Source organism: Oncorhynchus mykiss, chromosome 18 (genome assembly GCF_057628025.1).
Source record: "Oncorhynchus mykiss isolate SJ-2025 chromosome 18, ASM5762802v1, whole genome shotgun sequence".
NCBI lineage: Eukaryota > Metazoa > Chordata > Actinopteri > Salmoniformes > Salmonidae > Oncorhynchus > Oncorhynchus mykiss.
In genome coordinates this window covers 12538300-12557818 of record NC_143039.1, presented here as the reverse complement: position 1 = coordinate 12557818, position 19519 = coordinate 12538300, and the positions used below count along the sequence as shown (strand labels likewise).

At 44.4% G+C, this 19519-nt stretch overlaps 1 protein-coding gene across 1 annotated transcript in view; it reads right to left on the bottom strand.

The window, feature by feature from the left end:
* The window catches only part of LOC110513142 (uncharacterized), a 44392-nt gene that overhangs the window by 9090 nt on the left and 15783 nt on the right, over nucleotides 1-19519 (bottom strand). The window contains exons 2-7 of the mRNA XM_090209464.1: nucleotides 18065-18272; nucleotides 13604-13849; nucleotides 11285-12902; nucleotides 6972-7100; nucleotides 3593-3695; nucleotides 2073-2280 (exon numbers count right to left, since the gene is read on the bottom strand). Coding sequence (XP_090065590.1) covers nucleotides 2073-2280; nucleotides 3593-3695; nucleotides 6972-7100; nucleotides 11285-12902; nucleotides 13604-13849; nucleotides 18065-18272 — 2512 coding nt within the window. The remainder of the gene's footprint in view (nucleotides 1-2072; nucleotides 2281-3592; nucleotides 3696-6971; nucleotides 7101-11284; nucleotides 12903-13603; nucleotides 13850-18064; nucleotides 18273-19519) is intronic.

The window sequence follows — 19519 nt, the reverse complement described above, 5'->3', positions numbered from 1 at the left end:
CCGGTTCAAATCCTGGCTGTATCACATCCGGCCATGATTGGGCGGCGCACAACTGGCCCATCGTCGTCCGGGTTTGGCCGGGGTAGGCCATCATTGTAAATAATAATTTGTTATTAAATGACTTGCCTAGTTAAATAAAAGGTTACACAAACACACCAAAAAGTTATTTTGTTGGCATTTCCATATGTCCCCATTACCAGTAAAACATAATCAAAACCTATTTCCTCACTTACTTGCTGTGCTGTTTCCTTGTTCATTTGTTCCGTCGTCTCAACCAGGATTTCTATGGAACGCCGTTTGGGTCTTTGCGTGTCAAAAAACAAGCTTGTTGACCAATCAGGACCTGAATATGACTGGCCGTCACATAATAATTTTACGCGTTCATATTTTTTTTACGTAGTTATTACACATTGATTACACAATCACTCGAATTTCATATGTCAACGATTCATCAATACGTATGCTCTGATGCTGGTCATAAAAAAAGCTAGCTAACTCATGGATGCAAACAATGTTCTTCCCCAAAAACTTTGCAAACCGACATAATCTGTTTCAGTAGCTATAGTCAGGTAGCTAACTATATAGCTAGGTATCATTATCTACAATAGCCCTAATTTATAAGACGGTTCTTATTTGATTAATGGTGGTTGGACCCATCTATGTGAAACTAGCAACAATAAGGATTAGCCACAATAGTGGAATTTGCAGTTAGCTTTCAAAGTAAAGGTAGGGCATAATTCTACTATTTGTAATAATTTGCATCACTATCAATGACATACCTTTATTTTGAAAACAGCAAATTCCACTTTTGTGCTAATCCTTATTGTGGCTAGCTTCACAACACATAACCCGGTCCGGTCGAGCCTCACTAGCCAGATGAAGCTAGTTGGCTGCTTATAACAGAAGCTTTGGGCAACAGGGTTAAGTAGCTGGCTAACTGTTTATTTTCATGAACTGAAATTCAATTTCAATAGGCGAACAACAAGTGGCAACCTAGCTATTGTTTTCAGGCTGGTTGTATTGGTGCTAACGTAAACTCACGTAAACTCGTACATCGCCTTGGTCCGTACAATTACCCTTATTTTAGCGCCCCAAAAGCGTAATACTTCCAGATCAACTGTAATGTCAATACCATTGTAAAGCACAATTTCTCCCCTTTCCAACATTATCAATTACATGACGCAAACGCTGCCCGTTTCTGCATAATTCAAACAGGCAATGAGCCCTGTGGGGTCTTTTTTTAAATGGCAGGTGGGGAAGCTAAACTAATGCGTGATAGTGAAAAGGAGAGGTGTTGTGTGGGAAAATTGCTGTTTCCCCCACTCGATCTGTCCAACTTATCGCCTCTAAAATGTCAATAAAACACGAATAAGAGTTTATATAAATGTTTTATTACATACCTATTTGAAGGTTTGTGTCGAATTTGAATAGGGTTTTTAGGGCAGTGCTAAAGTGATCTCACAGCGCCTTTGAGAATGCTGATCGCATGCAATGATGACGCAAAAAATGACTAGGTATCCTCTCCTTACCCCCGTCACTGTCCATTTCTTGTTTTTAAAACGATGAGAGAAGTGCTACACCTGGTGGAGAGAGATTGTAAGACATAAATAGTTGCTTTATGCATGCTGTTCGTTACAGCATGACACGTCACGATGTAACGGAGGGTCAGTTTTTTTCAGCTTTTCTCCAATACTATGAAGCCATTACCATGTCTATCAACGCTTACATAGAAACGTAGTTCACACCCCAGAATTTGAAGTCAACACACAGCAGACATGGTGGGCTAGGATGGGAATGCTGTGTCGCAAAAGTTTACGCGAGTTCATTACGTCCTGTACCTACGTTATATAGGTAGGTATTTACGTCAGCTTTGACACCGGTTTTGCACATCAGCGTTAAACTAGACACCTGATATGTTCACCGATATATTGTGTATCCCTAGTCAGTAGCATGAAATAACATCTACCTTCTCATTGAAACAGTTCATCATGAAACAGTTCTACTGCAACTTTTCATACACAGTGGGAAGTTGGAATGAACAACAAACTTAGTTAGATAGAACCTGCTCTTACCATGAGAAACAGATGTCCCAATCTTCTCCTCCACTTCTTCATCTTTAATGTTGGCATTCAGTTCCACTGTTTGACTGCAGTCTTCCAGCTTCACTGATGCCATCTCTGGATCCTGCAGAGCAAACTGGGCTCCACTGTCACAATCAGGACCCAGTGACTGTAGGTTTGGACTCAGTGTGGAAGGAGAGTGTCGTGGAAATACCGGAGCCTGTGAGTTCAAAAAGACTTTATTACAAAGTAATAGAACCCGAGCTGGTTCATGAAGCAAGTGTCTTTCCAGCCTTGGCATACACTTGTTATAGTTTTCCTCCTTTACGTAACTCCTCTTTATGTTAATGACTCTACCATTTAGCCACCATTATCTTTTTGCCTTGCACTAACTTTAGCTTGGTTTCACATTAGGGCATAGATTCCATTCATAGCAATGATACAAAAATAAACAGACACACCCACTCTCAAGACAGGTGCATGTTTAATGGTGCCTAATGACCAAGACACATATAGAGTGCACTTATTCTGCTGACTACTCGAAGATGTATAATGTGCACACATTTACTGGAAAATTCCCAATAAGAGGCAGGCTGGGTTTGTCCTCACTGTTGATGTTACCAGCCTCAGGCTTAATCTGAGTCGGCCAGTAGTAATAAATAGAAACGGATACAAAAGTTACTCTTGACAGTTCTGGCACTTTATTCTCTATAAGAGGAACATGAGCTCAAGCGGTAGAAATTTGAGGTGCTGGTACTCAGCTCCAGTGAGCTCCTGTCCAATTCAAGCACTGATCTCATTTCAACAGATCTGGTAGCTAAGCATTGACAACAAAACACGAGTTCATTCACATTAGACAAAGTATACACTTTATATTAGGCTACAGAACTTAATCTATAGTAGATTTCTGAATTGACATAAATGACTCAAAAACCATTTAGTACAAGGTTGCAGTATGTTTCAGGCAGCACTATGTACTATTTTCCTGAATAACCTGGTCTTCCCTGTATTATTCCAATCAAAAAACAATATTATTTCCGTTCACACCATAGTAACATTTATAGACAGACAGAAACAACTGAATGTCTCAATATTAGTACACGTGTAGAAAACTGATAATCATTACATTTGTCTCCAAAACAGTAGTGCAACCGTAAAATGGTGTCTCTCTGCTGCACCCTCACTGCCTGCACTGAAGTCCGTTGATGCAGACCGAGAGGGAGCCGCCATTTTACCAGCTCGTGAATTTTAACGTTACACAAAACCAAAAACGACATGTTAAACGAACCCAGAAATCTCAAATGATTTGATCCTTAATGAGATTACCTTGACGAGATACATCCACTCAGACAAACACAGAGTATCTATGTCAATTGTAAAAATAAAATATATTTTTTTTAAAAAGTGATCACGTTCACTCACGCGGTTTGGCAAAAAAAAATTCTTCTACCAAACGTGATAATAACTTGACGTATTTGTTACCTAGCATGTTATGACATGTTCTTAAGATATTAAAACGTGCTATTACATACCAGTAGTAATACATTTGAAACGTACACAGAAGTTGTGGTCTCGACTGCACAATTCTGGCGTGTCCTTTGTTGTGAAGAATGATGTGCGCATGAGTGGAATTTCCTGTTCCCCCACTACCAGTTTCTAAACCCAGAGACGCAAACAACGCGAGACTTCAGAGAACGCTTGTGAAGCGGACCAATCATGGGTTTGAGAAGTCAATGAGAGAAGTGAACAATTTTGATACTTTTGCAGTGGTTAAATGGGGATCCTAATAAATACCAAAAATATTCCGTCGGTACACACTTGAAACATGGCCATTATTTTATCAATTTCATAACTGCAGTGGTTTATTCACAATCGCTCTCACTGCGTAGCTTACATATCGCAGCATCACATGAGTAGGCAGACACTCTTCACTCTTCCAACGAAACTCCAGATATAACACATTTTATCGGTGCCCTGCTCCAAAAAACAATGCTCTCTCCTTCTGCTCTTCTGAGACGCATGAAATCAAAACCACTACTGGTCACTCTGATTGACTCTACCTTTCCTAATGCCTCCTTTACCATCTTCCTGACCTCAAATGATCTCCCAACAATACATAATTGTTGATGAATCGCACTCCATAAGAAACCGATGTTCATTTACAACTTTTGGCCTGTTTGCTCCATTTTTCGTCGTCTCCGTCTTCCATTCAATTCATTCTTACCAATTTTACTCAACTTGGAGCCACCAGACTCGAACAGCACTTCGGCTTCGCCATATTTCCCTACCCAAAACCAGACACACCACGCTACCGACTAACTCCTGCATGTAGAATCCTGCATTGAAAAAAGCCAACATCTACCGGTTAAATGGGAATTTCACGCTGGCTTTGCAGGTCCATCCATCAAGGACTTTATTTCGCCCAAAATTGTCCGTCTGTTTTGATCCAAATATAGCTAATGTTTGTATACTCCATGTTTCATATGTTGGTCATTTTTTGCTACCATTTTCTCTCCGCTTACTCTTGTAATTAGTATGTCCAGATGTAACAAATGTAGTCATGTACATTAACTTAATGTAATCATTGGCATGTTGTTTTGCCCAGAAGCAACAAATACACGAGATTACATCATCTCTACATCCTATTAATGTAATTATTGTTCCTATGTTTTCTCAGCATACATGACATTAACTCCCGCTTTAGCGGGGTGCGCGCAGGCGAAGCGAGCGGTTTAGCCAGCCTGTAATAACCCAGTAACTCCGTAGTGAGTTGTCATGTCTAAATGTTGATATTTAACCCTAACCCAGTAATAATAATACATACCAATGTCAGAGGGACACACAATCTACTAGTCCTAATAAGGGCAACATACCAAAGAGCACACCAAGCTAAACATAAGTACAAAGGTCAAAGACACAGGCCCATAGGACAGCTGGACATATATTACTTTCAGGACATGAAAGGGTCCCGCCACCATTATAACCTAACCGAAAGCAGATATGGGCGTTATTGGGCGTGAACAAACAGGAAGCTTAAACTAAAAGGTAATGGTGGCAGATGGACTGAGGAAAGTAACTTCATTTGCATGTGGGATGGACTCATATCGTATTAAAAGCCTTTATTGAATTCACAAGTTCTTGTAAGTGTTATATTTCTAAGACGATTTTCCACCACATACTCCAGCCACCCTAGTCATAGACTGTTCTCTCTGCTACCGCACGGCAAGCAGTACCGGAGCGCCAAGTCTAGGTCCAAGAGGCTTCTAAACAGCTTCAACCCCAAGTCATAAGACTCCTGAACAGCTAATCAAACGGCGACCCAGACTATTTGCATTGCCCTTATTTTATGCTGCTGCTACTCTCTGTTATTATCTATGCATAGTCACTTTAATAACGCCACCTACATGTACATATTACCTCAATTACCTTGACTGGGAATGACAGTCAAGTGCCCCATCACATTGACTCTGTACCAGTACCCCCTGCATATAGCCTCACTATTGTTATTTTACTGCTCTTTAATTAATCATTTGTTACTTTTATTTATTATTTTTCTTCTTAAAACTGCATTGTTGGTTAAGGGCTTGTAAGTAAGTATTTCACTGTAAGGTCTACTACACCTGTTGGATTTGATCACCCATATTCATCGTACTTCTCCAATATCAAACCAGTATGTCTTCTTTGTAACGAGACTGTTGCTGTTTGCAAAGAGTTCAATCTGAGATGTCATTATGAATCTCAGCATGGTACATTCAGAAGTAGATGTTCCACCCCAGATATGAAGCTGGAGTCTGATGCAGAAAGGAAGGTGGGCCTAAGGAGAGAACACCCTGTGTGCTTTACGGTGGCGATTTTAGCATGTACATATTTTATTGTTATTTAACCTTAATTTAACTAGGCGGTTCTTATCGACTTACACAAATCCACAAGGAATCAGTGGAAACCACATTTGTTTAAGCAAGTCAGCCATATCAGCTATGTTTTTTAAAAAGGCAGTAAATGAGGGTGAATTAGCTGCCAGACGAGGCTCCTGTGGCTGATAGCCAGGTGCAGCGGTGGTAAGGATTCACTCCATGGTGCTGAAAGCAAAGCTCTAGCATTATGTTGGACTAACTAAAATTCTGTTACAAATGGTTTATTTGAGCTGTTCTTGCCATAATATGGACTTGGTATTTTACCAAATCTTCTGTATACCACCCAGTGACGTAGCTTCAGCCGGTGTGGTTGCACCAGGGCCCGTGTCGTACATGAGCCCGGTGACGGGCCAGGATCTGCGGAGCCACAGGCCCCCTATGTCATTTTAATTCCACCCTACCATGGCCAATTATTAATTGTTTACACGAGTCCATCGCACCGATTACTTCTTTAATTTACGCCATATGATAAATGATCTCACTGATGGTTTCACCAACAAAATGTTTTTTTGTCACTACATGTCAGCATGATATTTTAGTGTATTGATGACAATACATCTAATTAATTAGCTAAATAAATCATATTATTCAATACCATGTTAAGATAATGAAATGCATTCTGGGATTCATTGTGCAAAAATACTCTCCAAAGCGTTGTTGTTTCTGTCATCGTTTAAAGCAACAGTTGAGCTAGCTATCAAGAGACAACGGGCAAAAGAAAAATAAAGAGAGAATGTCGAGAATAGAAAATTACGGATTTAAAAATCAGCAATGTATCAACACAAAAGTGTAGACCAAAAGAGCAAGGATCAAAAATGAGAAAGGATGAGAGGAGGTATCAAATTAGTTAAATTAGATTCCTTTTTCAAATGCAGTTCAAGTGCAGCCATTGCTAGCACAAGCAATGTAGCAGGACCAGAAGAGGATGTAGGTTTATCATCACCAGCAGCGGCTTTTAGCGTTTTAAGTGAGCCAAGGCCGAGCTGTTCCATCATACCAGAAGAAGCAACTTTGACAGATTGTCAGGTATCGGCGGATACGACCCTGAGCACAAGCCAGGCCGGACAAGCTATCCCCGGGCCGGGCAGGGAGGAAGAGGATCAGGGCGAGGCTAGAATCGTGGTGGCTGAGGAAACAGGTGGAAGTGGGACAGACAACATTTTTACCTATCCAACTGACAGGGGGCATTATGCAACAAATGTGGATCCAAAGGCGGCGTTTTTCCAAGTCGTATTACACCACTACAACCAAGGCTGGAATCAAATGACCACGTACATGACTATGTTATTCGGCCAAGGTAGATTGCACGTATTGTGAGCCTTGCTGGCTGTTCGGAGATCAGAGAGCCCCTTTCTTCTTTGATGCGTGATTGGAACCTCCCACTTGGCGACTATCTGGGTGGTTTAACGAGTGAACTTGAAGAGGGTGACCATATCACAGAATGGTCCTCATGTGGACCCGAAAGCTATGCTTTTAGGACTAAAGACAATCACGTGGTGTTGAAAGCCAAAGGCGTGACTCAAAACTATGAAAATGCCCCGCGTGTAAACTTGGAATCAATCACACGCTTGGTCGAGGGTTTCATAAACAACAGGAATAGTGACTTGGAGATGTTGAGCTCCTACAAAAAAATTGTTAGGGATAAAAAGGGCTTCCATCTAAGGAACACCCCACTAACTAAAAGATTCAGGGTAGTCTATGACAAGAGACTGCTATTGTCTGACGGGACCACATTGCCCTTTGGCTACTGACTTATGCTACAAGCCCCCCCAGTGTGTCTTAAAGCTTAAGATATAATGACTGCTGTAGCTGATTTTGACCCCCGTTTGCAACTGCCATTTTCGGCCTAAATCGCAGGCCCATCAAATAGTGGTAAAACTTGCTTTGTAAAAAGTATTTGAGAGAATTCTGAACATGTGTTATCTCAAAAGCCTGATAATGTTGTGTGGTGTTATTCATGTTATCAACCTCTGTATGATGAATTATTGAAGACAATAAAAATCAAGTTTGTTGAAGGAAAACCTGAATCCCTGTCTGATGATGAACTTCTCCCTCCTCATAAAAACAATCTGCTGGTTTTGGACGATATGCTATTTGCAGGTAGCGAACATCCCGAAATTTCACGAGCTTTTACCCAATATACTCATCATAGGAACCTGTCCGTGCTTTACTCGGTGCAGAATGTGTTTCACCAAGGTAAAAATAGTCGTAGCATTAGCTTGAACGCCAATTACATGGTTTTGTTCAAAAATCCTAGAGACAAACTGCAAATTAGCATTCTAGCTCAGCAGATGTACCCGGGAAGGAAATCCTACTTTATGGAGAGCTATGAGGACGCTACCAAAGCGCCATTTTCTTATTTAATCGTGGATTTAAAAGCAAATATTCCAGAACACCTGAGGCTACGAACCAGCCTGCTCCTCATGGGAGTGGCCGGCTGCGTACATTCCTAAAAAGTAACAGCTATGTCTCTGCGTTTAAAAAGAAACCTGCCCCTCTTGAGAAGCCTAGTTGGGGCTACAGCTAAAGAACGGACGGCCATCTTGGGTCATCTCACTTTGGCATCGCCTGCAATATTAGTACCATCTATTTTGGTCACTTTTAGACGCAAATGCACCAAGGTGTTGTTGAAGTCCAGATAGTTGTCACCGTGGCCTGGTATGAACAATTATATAGGACCGTTGTCTGTAATGGCAGAGAGTGGGGCTATCTCCACATAACTGGACCTCTCTATTTGAATGTTGGGTTAAGGGGGGCGTGAAAAGATCGAGCTCTGTCTTTACAGCTTCAGAGGACATGCGGTGTAAAAGAGCCATGGTGCTTGTTCTTTTAGAAAATACTTCAGAGTATTTTTGTCGTTTTTGATGTACTATATTGTGCTTCTTCATGAGTTTCTGAAAAGCATTATTAAAAAATTATTTTCCGCCATCAGTCTGCACTTTCTTGGGGGCTCCTCCATCCTTCAAGATAGGGTCAAAGGCCCGGGTCACCTCTGCCCCGCTCTTATTTAAGCCTCTTACAAATGCTATTTTAGAGAAAATATCTGTAACCGTTAGCATGTAGCGATTTCCATCATTTTTATCTGCAAGGACCTGCATGTCACATAGATCCGCCTTTCTTACAGGTTTATGGAGAGTATATGCATCCTGCTCTGATAACCACTCATTCACTTTAGCATCACTTAACCGGCTACCTGTTTCTTCGGCTATAGCTCTCTGTAAACGTTCCTTACCCCCATAAGACCCGGGGTTAGAGGGATTATAATAAATGTTTTTCAACATCTGCTCCGCCATCCTTCTTGCCTCTCTGAGGTACAATAACGTTAATGAGCCACTTTCAAATAACGACAACATTTCATTTTCATTATAGAATTTTTATTTTATTCATGCATCAAGTATTACGTATACAGACAATTCAGGATTATTTCCAGGATACATGTCCCAGTTTTCGCAACGATCACAGCATGCAACACCCTGTATATTTGGTTTTAATTTACAGACTTGTGTCGCTGAACTTTTAAAAACACACATGTCCGATATATAAGCATATAAACAACAAATATGATACACGTTACAATTAAATGGTGTTTCAAACAAGTAAAATCTTAGACAAAGTTGTTTCTAGTTCTTCAGAATCATCCACAACATGATTCATGATGTACAAAGAGAGCGTCCAACAGCTGGAACATTTTCAATTCCATTAGATCCCAAATTTGAAAAGGAATAAGCATGCGCAACCTAAAATCCCCTCCATCACAAATGTTTTGGTTGCGGGTTTCCTCGTTGCCGAAATAGAACTCCACGTAGCCACATGGAAGTCCATTCTTTCTTTGTATTTTCACCCTGTGAATTATTCTTCCTGAGGAGTCAGGGGCACCTTGAACAAGCTATACCCCTTGGTGATAAGGCTCAGTTTGTGACACACAACCTTGCGAAAAACCGTCCAGTCTTCAAGCCCGTAGTCCACTCCTAAAGTCTGGTCTGTATATTCTTCTCCTTCGGCTACCGTATAGAGGTTCACTCTACAGGCCAGGTAATCAAACCGATACCCTGATTGATGTCCATTAGACATCAGCACTTGATCTTTCAGCGTAGTTGTGGGCGGTATTTGGGTTCTATACACACTTAGAAACCGCTTTTTTTGGTGCATCGTATATTGTGGCTTGATACTTGGCCCTTTCTCGATGTTTCAACCGAGGTCCTGCTTCCGTTGTTACAGTCATCACAGCTTTGCCACTGATCACAAAATCCATGCTGATTTAAAAAATCTTGTTTAGTGTTCTGAGGACGCATGTCTTGTTCTGGGCTTTATTTATAAGGCGTCTGCCAACCCCAATACCCCAGGACATTCGTGTTTCATAGAAAACAACCCTAAGGTCAATAAAACAGGGGGTGGGGGGGTCAAACTCTTTGAAATGGTCATCCCCCCCAGTTCAAAGAGGTCACTAGACATCAATCATCATGACAACTTCAAAGGCATTATATACATATTGTCGCACTCACTCCAAGGCGTGAGAACAGGAACAGGATGAACATATGGGCATAACCACGTGATCACTTCCCGCCAGGATGTCCTTACCGGATGCCCAAATATGGGCATGCACACGTCATCCGGACATAGGGTCATAAATCAAACGTTTGACGTGTGCCGTCTACTTTATTCTCTCTCACACCAAAACTGACAAGGTGCACACTGATCAGTAAAGAGAGACTAACATTCTATAATGCTCCCTTTCGTCTGCATTGTTCTCTCACAGTGAGAAACTATAGGATTACAATAGTGTTCTACACTTTCTTCATTTGATCAAATTCAACGTTGCCAATTATTTAATGACATGAGAATTAAGTGGAGTGTCTAATCTTAGCTGGTCTGAGAGAACTGATGAGGCCTATCCTTTATGTATACATTTGTGTCTTTTTAAATGACCCAATCTGTAGAACCTCTTCCCACAGTCAGTGCAGTGATAAGGCTTCTCTGAAGTGTGTATCCGTTGGTGTGTTTTTACATTGCCCAATTGGGAAAAACTCTTGCCACATTGAGAGCGGAAATAAGGCTTCTCTCCTTTGTCTTTTCTCTAATGACCTTAAAGCTCAGCTGGTGTTTTAACATTTCCTACAGTCAGATCAGTGGTAAGGCTCCTCTCGTGTTTCCTTTGGTGTCTTTTTAAATGGCACATTCAAGAGAAACACTTTCCACAGTCGGAGCAGGAGTAAGGCTTTCTCTCCAGTGTGTGTATGTTCAGGTCATTTTAAGGTGTCCGGACGAGAGAAACTTGCCCCACAGTCAGAAAAGGAGTAAGGCTTCTCTTACTCCTGAGAGAAACTCTTTTCAAAATCAGAGCAGGAGTAAGGCTTCTCTCCTTTGTGTATACGTTCATGCTGTTTTAAGGTGCCCAGGTGAGAGAAATTCTTTCCACAGTCAGAGCAGGAGTAAGGCTTCTCTCCTGTGTGTATACGTTTATGTTGTTTTAAGGCACCCAGTTGACAGAAACTCTTTCCACAGTCAGAGCAGGAGTAAGGCTTCTCTCCTGTGTGTATACGTTCATGTTGTTTTAAGTTGCCCAGTTGACAGAAACTTTTTCCACAGTCAGAGCAGGAGTAAGGCTTCTCTCCTGTGTGTGTTCTCTGGTGAACTTTTAGGTCAGTTGATGTTTTGAAGCATTTTACACAGTCAGAGCAGGAGTAAGGCTTCTCTCCTGTGTGTATACAATCATGTTGTTTTAAGGTGTCCGGACGAGAGAAACTCGCACCACAGTCATAGCAGGAGTAAGGCTTCTCCCCCGTGTGTATACGTTCATGTTTTTGTAAGGTGCACGGTCGAGAGAAACTCTTTCCACAGTAAGAGCAGGAGTAAGGCTTCTCTCCTGTGTGTATACGTTCATGTTGTTTTAAGGTACCCAGTTGAGAGAAACTCCTTCCACAGTCAGAGCAGAAGTAAGGCTTCTCTCCTGTGTGTATACGTTCATGTTTTTTTAAAGTGCCCAGTCGAGAGAAACTCGCCCCACAGTCAGAGCAGGAGTAAGGCTTCTCTCCTTTGTGTATACGTTCATGGTGTTTTAAGGTGCCCCGTTGCGAAAAACTTGATCCACAGTCAGAGCAGGAGTAAGGCTTCTCTCCTGCGTGTAAACGCTCGTGTCTTTTTAGGTGGCCCAGTTGAGAGAAACTCCTTCCACAGTCAGAGCAGGAGTAAGGCTTCTCTCCTGTGTGCATTTGTTCGTGGCGTTTTAAGGTGTTCCGATGAGAGAAACTCGCCCCGCAGTCAGAGCAGGAGTACGGCTTCTTTCCTGTGTGTATATGTTCATGTTGTTTTAAGGTGCCCCGTTGAGAAAAACTCGATCCACAGTCAGAGCAGGAGTAAGGCTTCTCTCCTGCGTGTAAACGCTTGTGTCTTTTTAGGTGGCCCAGTCGAGAGAAACTCCTTCCACAGTCAGAGCAGGAGTAAGGCTTCTCTCCTGTGTGCATTTGTTCGTGGCGTTTTAAGGTGTTCCGATGAGAGAAACTCGCCCCGCAGTCAGAGCAGGAGTACGGCTTCTTTCCTGTGTGTATATGTTCATGTTGTTTTAAGGTATCCCGATGAGAGAAACTCTTTCCACAGTCAGAGCAGGAGAAAGGCTTCTCTGCTCTGTGTGTTCCATGATGAACTTTTAGCGCAGTTGACGTTTTGAAGCATTTTCCACATTCAGAGCAGGAGTAAGGCTTCTCTCCTGTGTGTGTTCTCTGATGAACTTTTAGTTTAGTTGATGTTTTGAAGCATTTTCTACATTCAGAGCAGGAGTAAAGCTTTTCTCCTGTGTGTATTTTTAGGTGTATTTTTAGCTTAGATAGAAATGGGAAAATCTCCTCACAATGTGTGCAGTGGTGAGACCTCTTTGCTATGTGATCTTCCTGCTGATGCTCTCTGGATATAGAGAATGTCTCAACGTGGTCTCCTGTGTGAACAATATCAGAACAACCAGTCAATTGGTGTGATATACATATCAATCAAATGTATTTTATGAAGCTCTTTTTACATAAGTTGTAACAAAGTTCTTTACAGAAACCAACCCAAAATCCCCAAAGAGCAAGCAATGCAGATGTAGAAGCACAATGGCCACGAAAAACTCCCTAGAAAGCAGGAACCTTGGAGGAAACAGAGAGGAACCAGGCCCAAAGGGGTGACCGGTCCTCTTCTGTCTGTACCGGGTGACATATGTATTCATATCAGTAGGCTGTACAATACAGGGGAATAAAACTATTCTAAAAGTGGGTAAGAGATGAAAGCTAAAAAAAGGGGCTTGTCATCCTCTACTCACTATAACAAGGGTTAGTAACGACACAGACTAATTTCATATCATCCTCCACTCACTATCACAAGAGTTAGTAACTACACAGACTCACTTCATAGAACTTTAAACACTGGCAGTTGGTCTACTTCACTTCTTTAGTCTACTCTCTGATCACTCCAGATAGCTCAGTTAATAAAACAAATGCTGGCAATGCTGGTGTCAAACCATGCACATCTCAGTAGCATGAAATAACATCTACCTTCTCATTGAAACAGTTCATCATGAAACAGCTCTACTGCAACTTTTCATACACAGTGGGAAGTTGGAATGAACAACAAACTTAGTTAGATAGAACCTGCTCTTACCATGATTAACAGATTTCCCAATCTTCTCCTCCTCTTCTTCATCTTTAATGTTGACATTCAGCTCCAGTGTTTGACTGCTGTCTTCCAGCTTCACTGATGCCATCTCTGGATCCTGCAGTGCAAACTGGGCTCCACTGTCACAATCAGGACCCAGTGACTGTGGGTTTGGACTCAGTGTGGAAGGAGAGAGGCAGGCTGGGTTTGTCATTACTGTTGATGTTACTGGCCTCAGACTTAATTCTAGTCCTGTAGTAACAATGAGAAACAGAAACAAATGTTATTGTCTTGACAGTTCTGGCACTTTCCTTACTCTCTAAAAATATATTATATGTTCAATTATCTAATTCAGTGCTTGACTTGGACTGTAATGGGTGCTGGTACTGTTTATATTTAGGCACAGGAGCTCCACAATACTGTTGAGCTAATATTCTATAAGAGGAACTGCCACGACTTCCGCCGAAGTCGATCCCTCTCCTTGTTCGGGCGACGCTCGACTGTCGACGTCACCGGTCTTCTAGTCATCGCCGATCCATTACATGTTCAGTATTTAACCCTCTGTTTCCCACATGTATGTGTGCGTGTTAGTTCTATGTTGATGGCTGGTATTTTGTTGCCGGGCTAAGTATCGCCCTCGTTTCCTGATTCTCAGGGAAGGCCCTGGAGTGGGCCAACGCCTTATGTGGGGGAAGAAGCAGCTTGTTGGACCACTGGGATTTCACGTCTCGTACACCTGAGGCAGGGGACGAGGAGCGCACAGGAGTTCGTGATGGAATGACAGGGCCCTGATCGATCACTACCGGTGCAGTCTGCGCGAGGACGTCCGTCGGGAGTTTGCCTGCAGGGACACCACTCTCACATTCAACCAGCTGGTGGACCTGTCCATCCGGCTGGATAACGTGCTGGCTACCCGCGGACATCCAGATCGGGGTCTGTCAATTCCATCCCCCAGCACCACCGCCCATGGAGCTGGGAGGTGCTGCACTTAGGGCGACCGGAGGCGGGGCCATTCCATGCACCATCTGTGGCCGCAGAGGGCACACTGCCGGTCGGTGCTGGGGAGGTTCCTCTGGGAGTCGAGGCAGCAGGCGCGAGGACGTCCGTCGGGACACTCTCGTGTCAACCCAGGTGAGTAGGGGTTTCCATCGGTGCTACTACAGTGGAAAGCCTAGACCAGGTCTCCACCGTGCGCATCCCCTCTGAATATACCGATTTGACTCAATTACCACCCCATCGACGGGGGGGGGGGGGGGGGGAATTGTGCGATAAATCTCCCGGTAGACGCAGCACTTCCCAGGAGTCACGTGTATCCCCTGTCGCAAGAGGAGACGGCGGCTATGGAAACATACGTTTCCGAATCTCTGGGGCAGGGGTACATTCGGCCCTCCACTTCACCTGCCTCCTCAAGTTTATTTTCGTGAAGAAGAAGGATAGAGGTGTATTGACTACTGTGGCATTAACCAAATCACTGTGAGGTATTAACCCGCTGCCTCTCATAGCCAGTGCGATCGAGTCAATGCACGGGGAACACTTCTTCACAAAATTGGATCTCAGGAGCGCTTACAACCTGGTGCGTATCCGGGAGGGAGAAGAGTGGAAGACGGCGTTTAGTACCACATCAGGCCATGAGTACCTTGTCATGCCATACGGGTTGATGAATGCTCCATCAGTCTTCCAATCCTTTGTAGACAAGATTTTCAGGAACCTGCACGGGCAGGGTGTAGTGGTGTATATCGATGACATTCTGATTTACTCCTCTACACGCGCCATTTATGTGTCCTTGGTGCGCAGGGTACTTGTACGACTGTTGGAGCATGACCTGTATGTCAAGGCTGAGAAATGCCTGTTCTTCCAGCAGGCCGTCTCCTTCGTAGGGTATCGCATTTCCACATCAGGGGGTGGAGATGGAGAGTGACCGCATTTCAGCTGTGCGTAATTGGCCGACTCCCACCACGGTAAAGAAAGTGCAGCGGTTTCTAGGGTTTGCCAACTACTACTGGAGGTTTATCTGGGGCTTTGGTCAGGTAGCAGCTCCCATTACCTCACTGCTGAAAGGGGGGGACCACTGCGTTTGCAGTGGTCGGCTGAGGCGGACAGGGCTTTTGGTCACGGCTCTGTTTACCTCGGCTCCTGTGCTGGCTCATCCGGATCCCTCTTTGGCGTTCATAGTGGAGGTGGACGCAGGTCTGAGGCTGGGTTAGGACCCGTGCTCTCTCAGTGCTCAGGTATGCCACCAAAGCGCCGCCCCTGTGCCTTCTTTTCGAAGAAGCTCAGCCCGGCGGAGCGAAACTATGACGTGGGGGACCGGGAGCTGTTGGCTGTCGTCAAGACCTTGAAGGCGTGGAGACATTGGCTTGAGAGGGCTAAACACCCTTTTCTCATCTGGACTGACCACCGCAATCTGGAGTACATCCGGGCGGCGAGGAGACTGAACCCTCGCCAGGCAAGGTGGGCCATGTTCTTTACCCGTTTTGTTTTCACCCTGTCCTACAGACCAGGTTCCTAGAACGCTAAGGCAGATGCACTGTCCCGGATGTATGACACAGAGGTCCATGGATAACACTCCCATACTCCCGGCCTCTTGCCTGGTGGCACCTGTAGTGTGGGAGCTGGACGCGGACATCGAGCGGGTGTTACGTGCAGAGCCCACTCCCCCGAGTGTCCAGCTGGGCGTCTGTACGTTCCGTCTGCTGTCCGCGACCGTTTGATCTATTGGGCCCACACGTCACCCTCCTCTGGTCATCCGGGTATCGGCCGGACAGTGCGTTGTCTCAGTGAGAAGTACTGGTGATCCACCTTGGCTAAGGACATGAGGGTTTATGCTTCCTCCTGCCCGGTGTGCGCCCAGTGCAAGACTCCTAGGCACCTGCCCAGAGGGAAGATACAACCCTTACCCATTCGACAACGGCCGTGGTCGCACCTGTCGGTGGACTCCCTCACAGGGGAACACCACGATCCTGGCCGTTGTGGATTGGTTTTCTAAGTCCTGCCGTCTCCTCCCTTTGCCCGGTCTCCCTACCTCCCTAGAGACTGCGGAGGCCCTGTTCACACACTTCCGGCACCACGGGGTGCCTGAGGACACAGTATCTGATCAAGGGTCTGGAGGGCGTTCATCGAACGTCTGAGGGTCTCGGTCAGCCTTACCTCAGGTTTTCACCCCAAGAGTAACGGTCAGGTGGAGAGAGTGAACCAGGATGTGGGTAGGTTTCTGCGGTCCTATTGCCAGGACTGGCCGGGGGTGTGGGCGGCGTTCATACCTTGGCCAGAGATTGCCCAAAAATCGCTCCGCCACTCATCCACTAACCTCTCCCCCTTCCAGTGCGTACTGGGGTACCAGCCGGTTCTGGCACCTAGGCATCAGTGCCAGATCGAGGCTCCTACGGTGGACGACTGGTTTAGGCGCTCGGAGGAGACATGGGACACCGCTCTTGTGCACCTTCAGTGGGCCGGGAGGCGTCAGAGGACTGGCACAGACCGCCACGGCACACCGGGGCTCTCGACCCTCCACCTGTCCCTCCACCTGCCCTGCCGGAAACTGGGCCCGCGGTTTGTGGGGCGATTCAAAGTCCTGAGGAGACTGAACAAGGTTTGTTACAGGTTACAGCTTCCCCCGATTACCATATTAACCCCTCGTTCCATGTGTCTCTACTCAGGCCGGTGGTGGCTGGTCCACTCCAGGAGTCTGAGGTGCGGGAGGTTCCTCCTCCCATTTGGACATCGAGGGGGACCCGGCGTATGCAGTTCGAGCCATACTGGACTCGAGGCGTCTAGCGAGGGGCCTTCAGTACCTCGTGGAGTGGGAGGGGTAAGGTCCGGAGGAAAGATCCTGGGTGCCGGTGGAGGACGTATTGGACCCGTCGATGCTGCAGTAGTTCCACCGTCTCCATCCGGGTCGTCCCCGAGGTCGGTGTCATGACTTCCACCGAAGTCAGTCCTTCTTGTTCGGGCGGCGCTCGGCGGTCAACGTCACCGGTATTCTAGCCATTGCCGATCCACTTTTCATTTTCCATTTGTTTTGTCTTTGTTTTTTTCACACCTGGTTTCAATTCCCCCATTACAGATTCAGTATTTAACCCTCTGTTTCACACATACATACGTATCTGATGGCTGGTATTTTGTTGCCGGGCTTTGTATGAACGGCAGTTTATTCGTGGTACCGGAAAATTTCACGGACCGTTGTATTATTTCTATACCCGTGTTTTTTCGTGTATTAAATACCTTGTCCACGCATCTCAACTCTCCTGCGTCTGACTCCTTTTCACCAGTTACCCAAAGCCTTGACAGGAACATGAGCTCAAACAGTAGACATTTGAGGTGCCGGTTCTCTGCTCATCTCAGTAGCATGAAATAACATCTACCTTCTCATTGAAACAGTTCATCATGAAACAGCTCTACTGCAACTTTTCATACACAGTGGGAAGTTGGAATGAACAACAAACTTAGTTAGATAGAACCTGCTCTTACCATGAGAAACAGATGTCCCAATCTTCTCCTCCTCTTCTTCATCTTTAATGTTGACATTCAGCTCCAGTGTTTGACTGCAGTCTTCCAGCTTCACTGATGCCATCTCTGGATCCTGCAGAGCAAACTGGGCTCCACTGTCACAATCAGGACCCAGTGACTGTAGGTTTGGACTCAGTGTGGAAGGAGAGTGTCGTGGAAATACCGGAGCCTGTGAGTTCAAAAAGACTTTATTACAAAGTAATAGAACCCGAGCTGGTTCATGAAGCAAGTGTCTTTCCAGCCTTGGCATACACTTGTTATAGTTTTCCTCCTTTACGTAACTCCTCTTTATGTTAATGACTCATCCCCTCTACCATTTAGCCACCATTATCTTTTTGCCTTGCACTAACTTTAGCTTGGTTTCACATTAGGGCCTAGATTCCATTCATAGCAATGGTACAAAAATAGACAGATATGCACACTCCCAAGACAGGTGCATGTAGGGCATAGATTCCATTCATTGCAATGGTACAAAAATAGACAGACACACCCACTCAAGACAGGTGCATGTTTAATGGTGCCTAATGACCTAGACACACATATAGAGTGCACTTATTCTGCTGACTACTCTAAGATGTATAATGTGCACACATTTACTGGAAAATTCCCAATAAGAGGCAGGCTGGGTTTGTCCTCACTGTTGATGTTACCAGCCTCAGGCTTAATCTGAGTCGGCCAGTAGTAATAAATAGGAACGGATACAAAAGTTACTCTTGACAGTTCTGGCACTTTATTCTCTATAAGAGGAACATGAGCTCAAGCAGTAGAAATTTGAGGTGCTGGTACTCAGCTCCAGTGAGCTCCTGTCCAATTCAAGCACTGATCTCATTTCAACAGATCTGGTAGCTAAGCATTGACAACAAAACACGAGTTCATTCACATTAGACAAAGTATACACTTTATATTAGGCTACAGAACTTAATCTATAGTAGATTTCTGAATTGACATAAATGACTCAAAAACCATTCAGTACAAGTTTGCAGTATGTTTCAGGCAGCAATATGTACTATTTTCCTGAATAACCTGGTCTTCCCTGTATTATTTCAATCAAAAACCAATATTATTTCCGTTCACACCATAGTAACATTTATAGACAGACAGAAACAACTGAATGTCTCAATATTAGTACACGTGTAGAAAACTGATCATCATTACATTTATCTCCAAAACAGTAGTGCAACCGTAAAATGGTGTCTCTCTGCTGCACCCTCACTGCCTGCACTGAAGTCCGTTGATGCAGACCGAGAGGGAGCCGCCATTTTACCAGCTCGTGAATTGTAACGTTACACAAAACCAAAAACGACATGTTAAACGAACCCAGAAATCTCAAATTATTTGATCCTTAATGAGATTACCTTGACGAGATACATCCACTCAGACAAACAGAGTATCTATGTCAATTGTAAAAAAAAAATA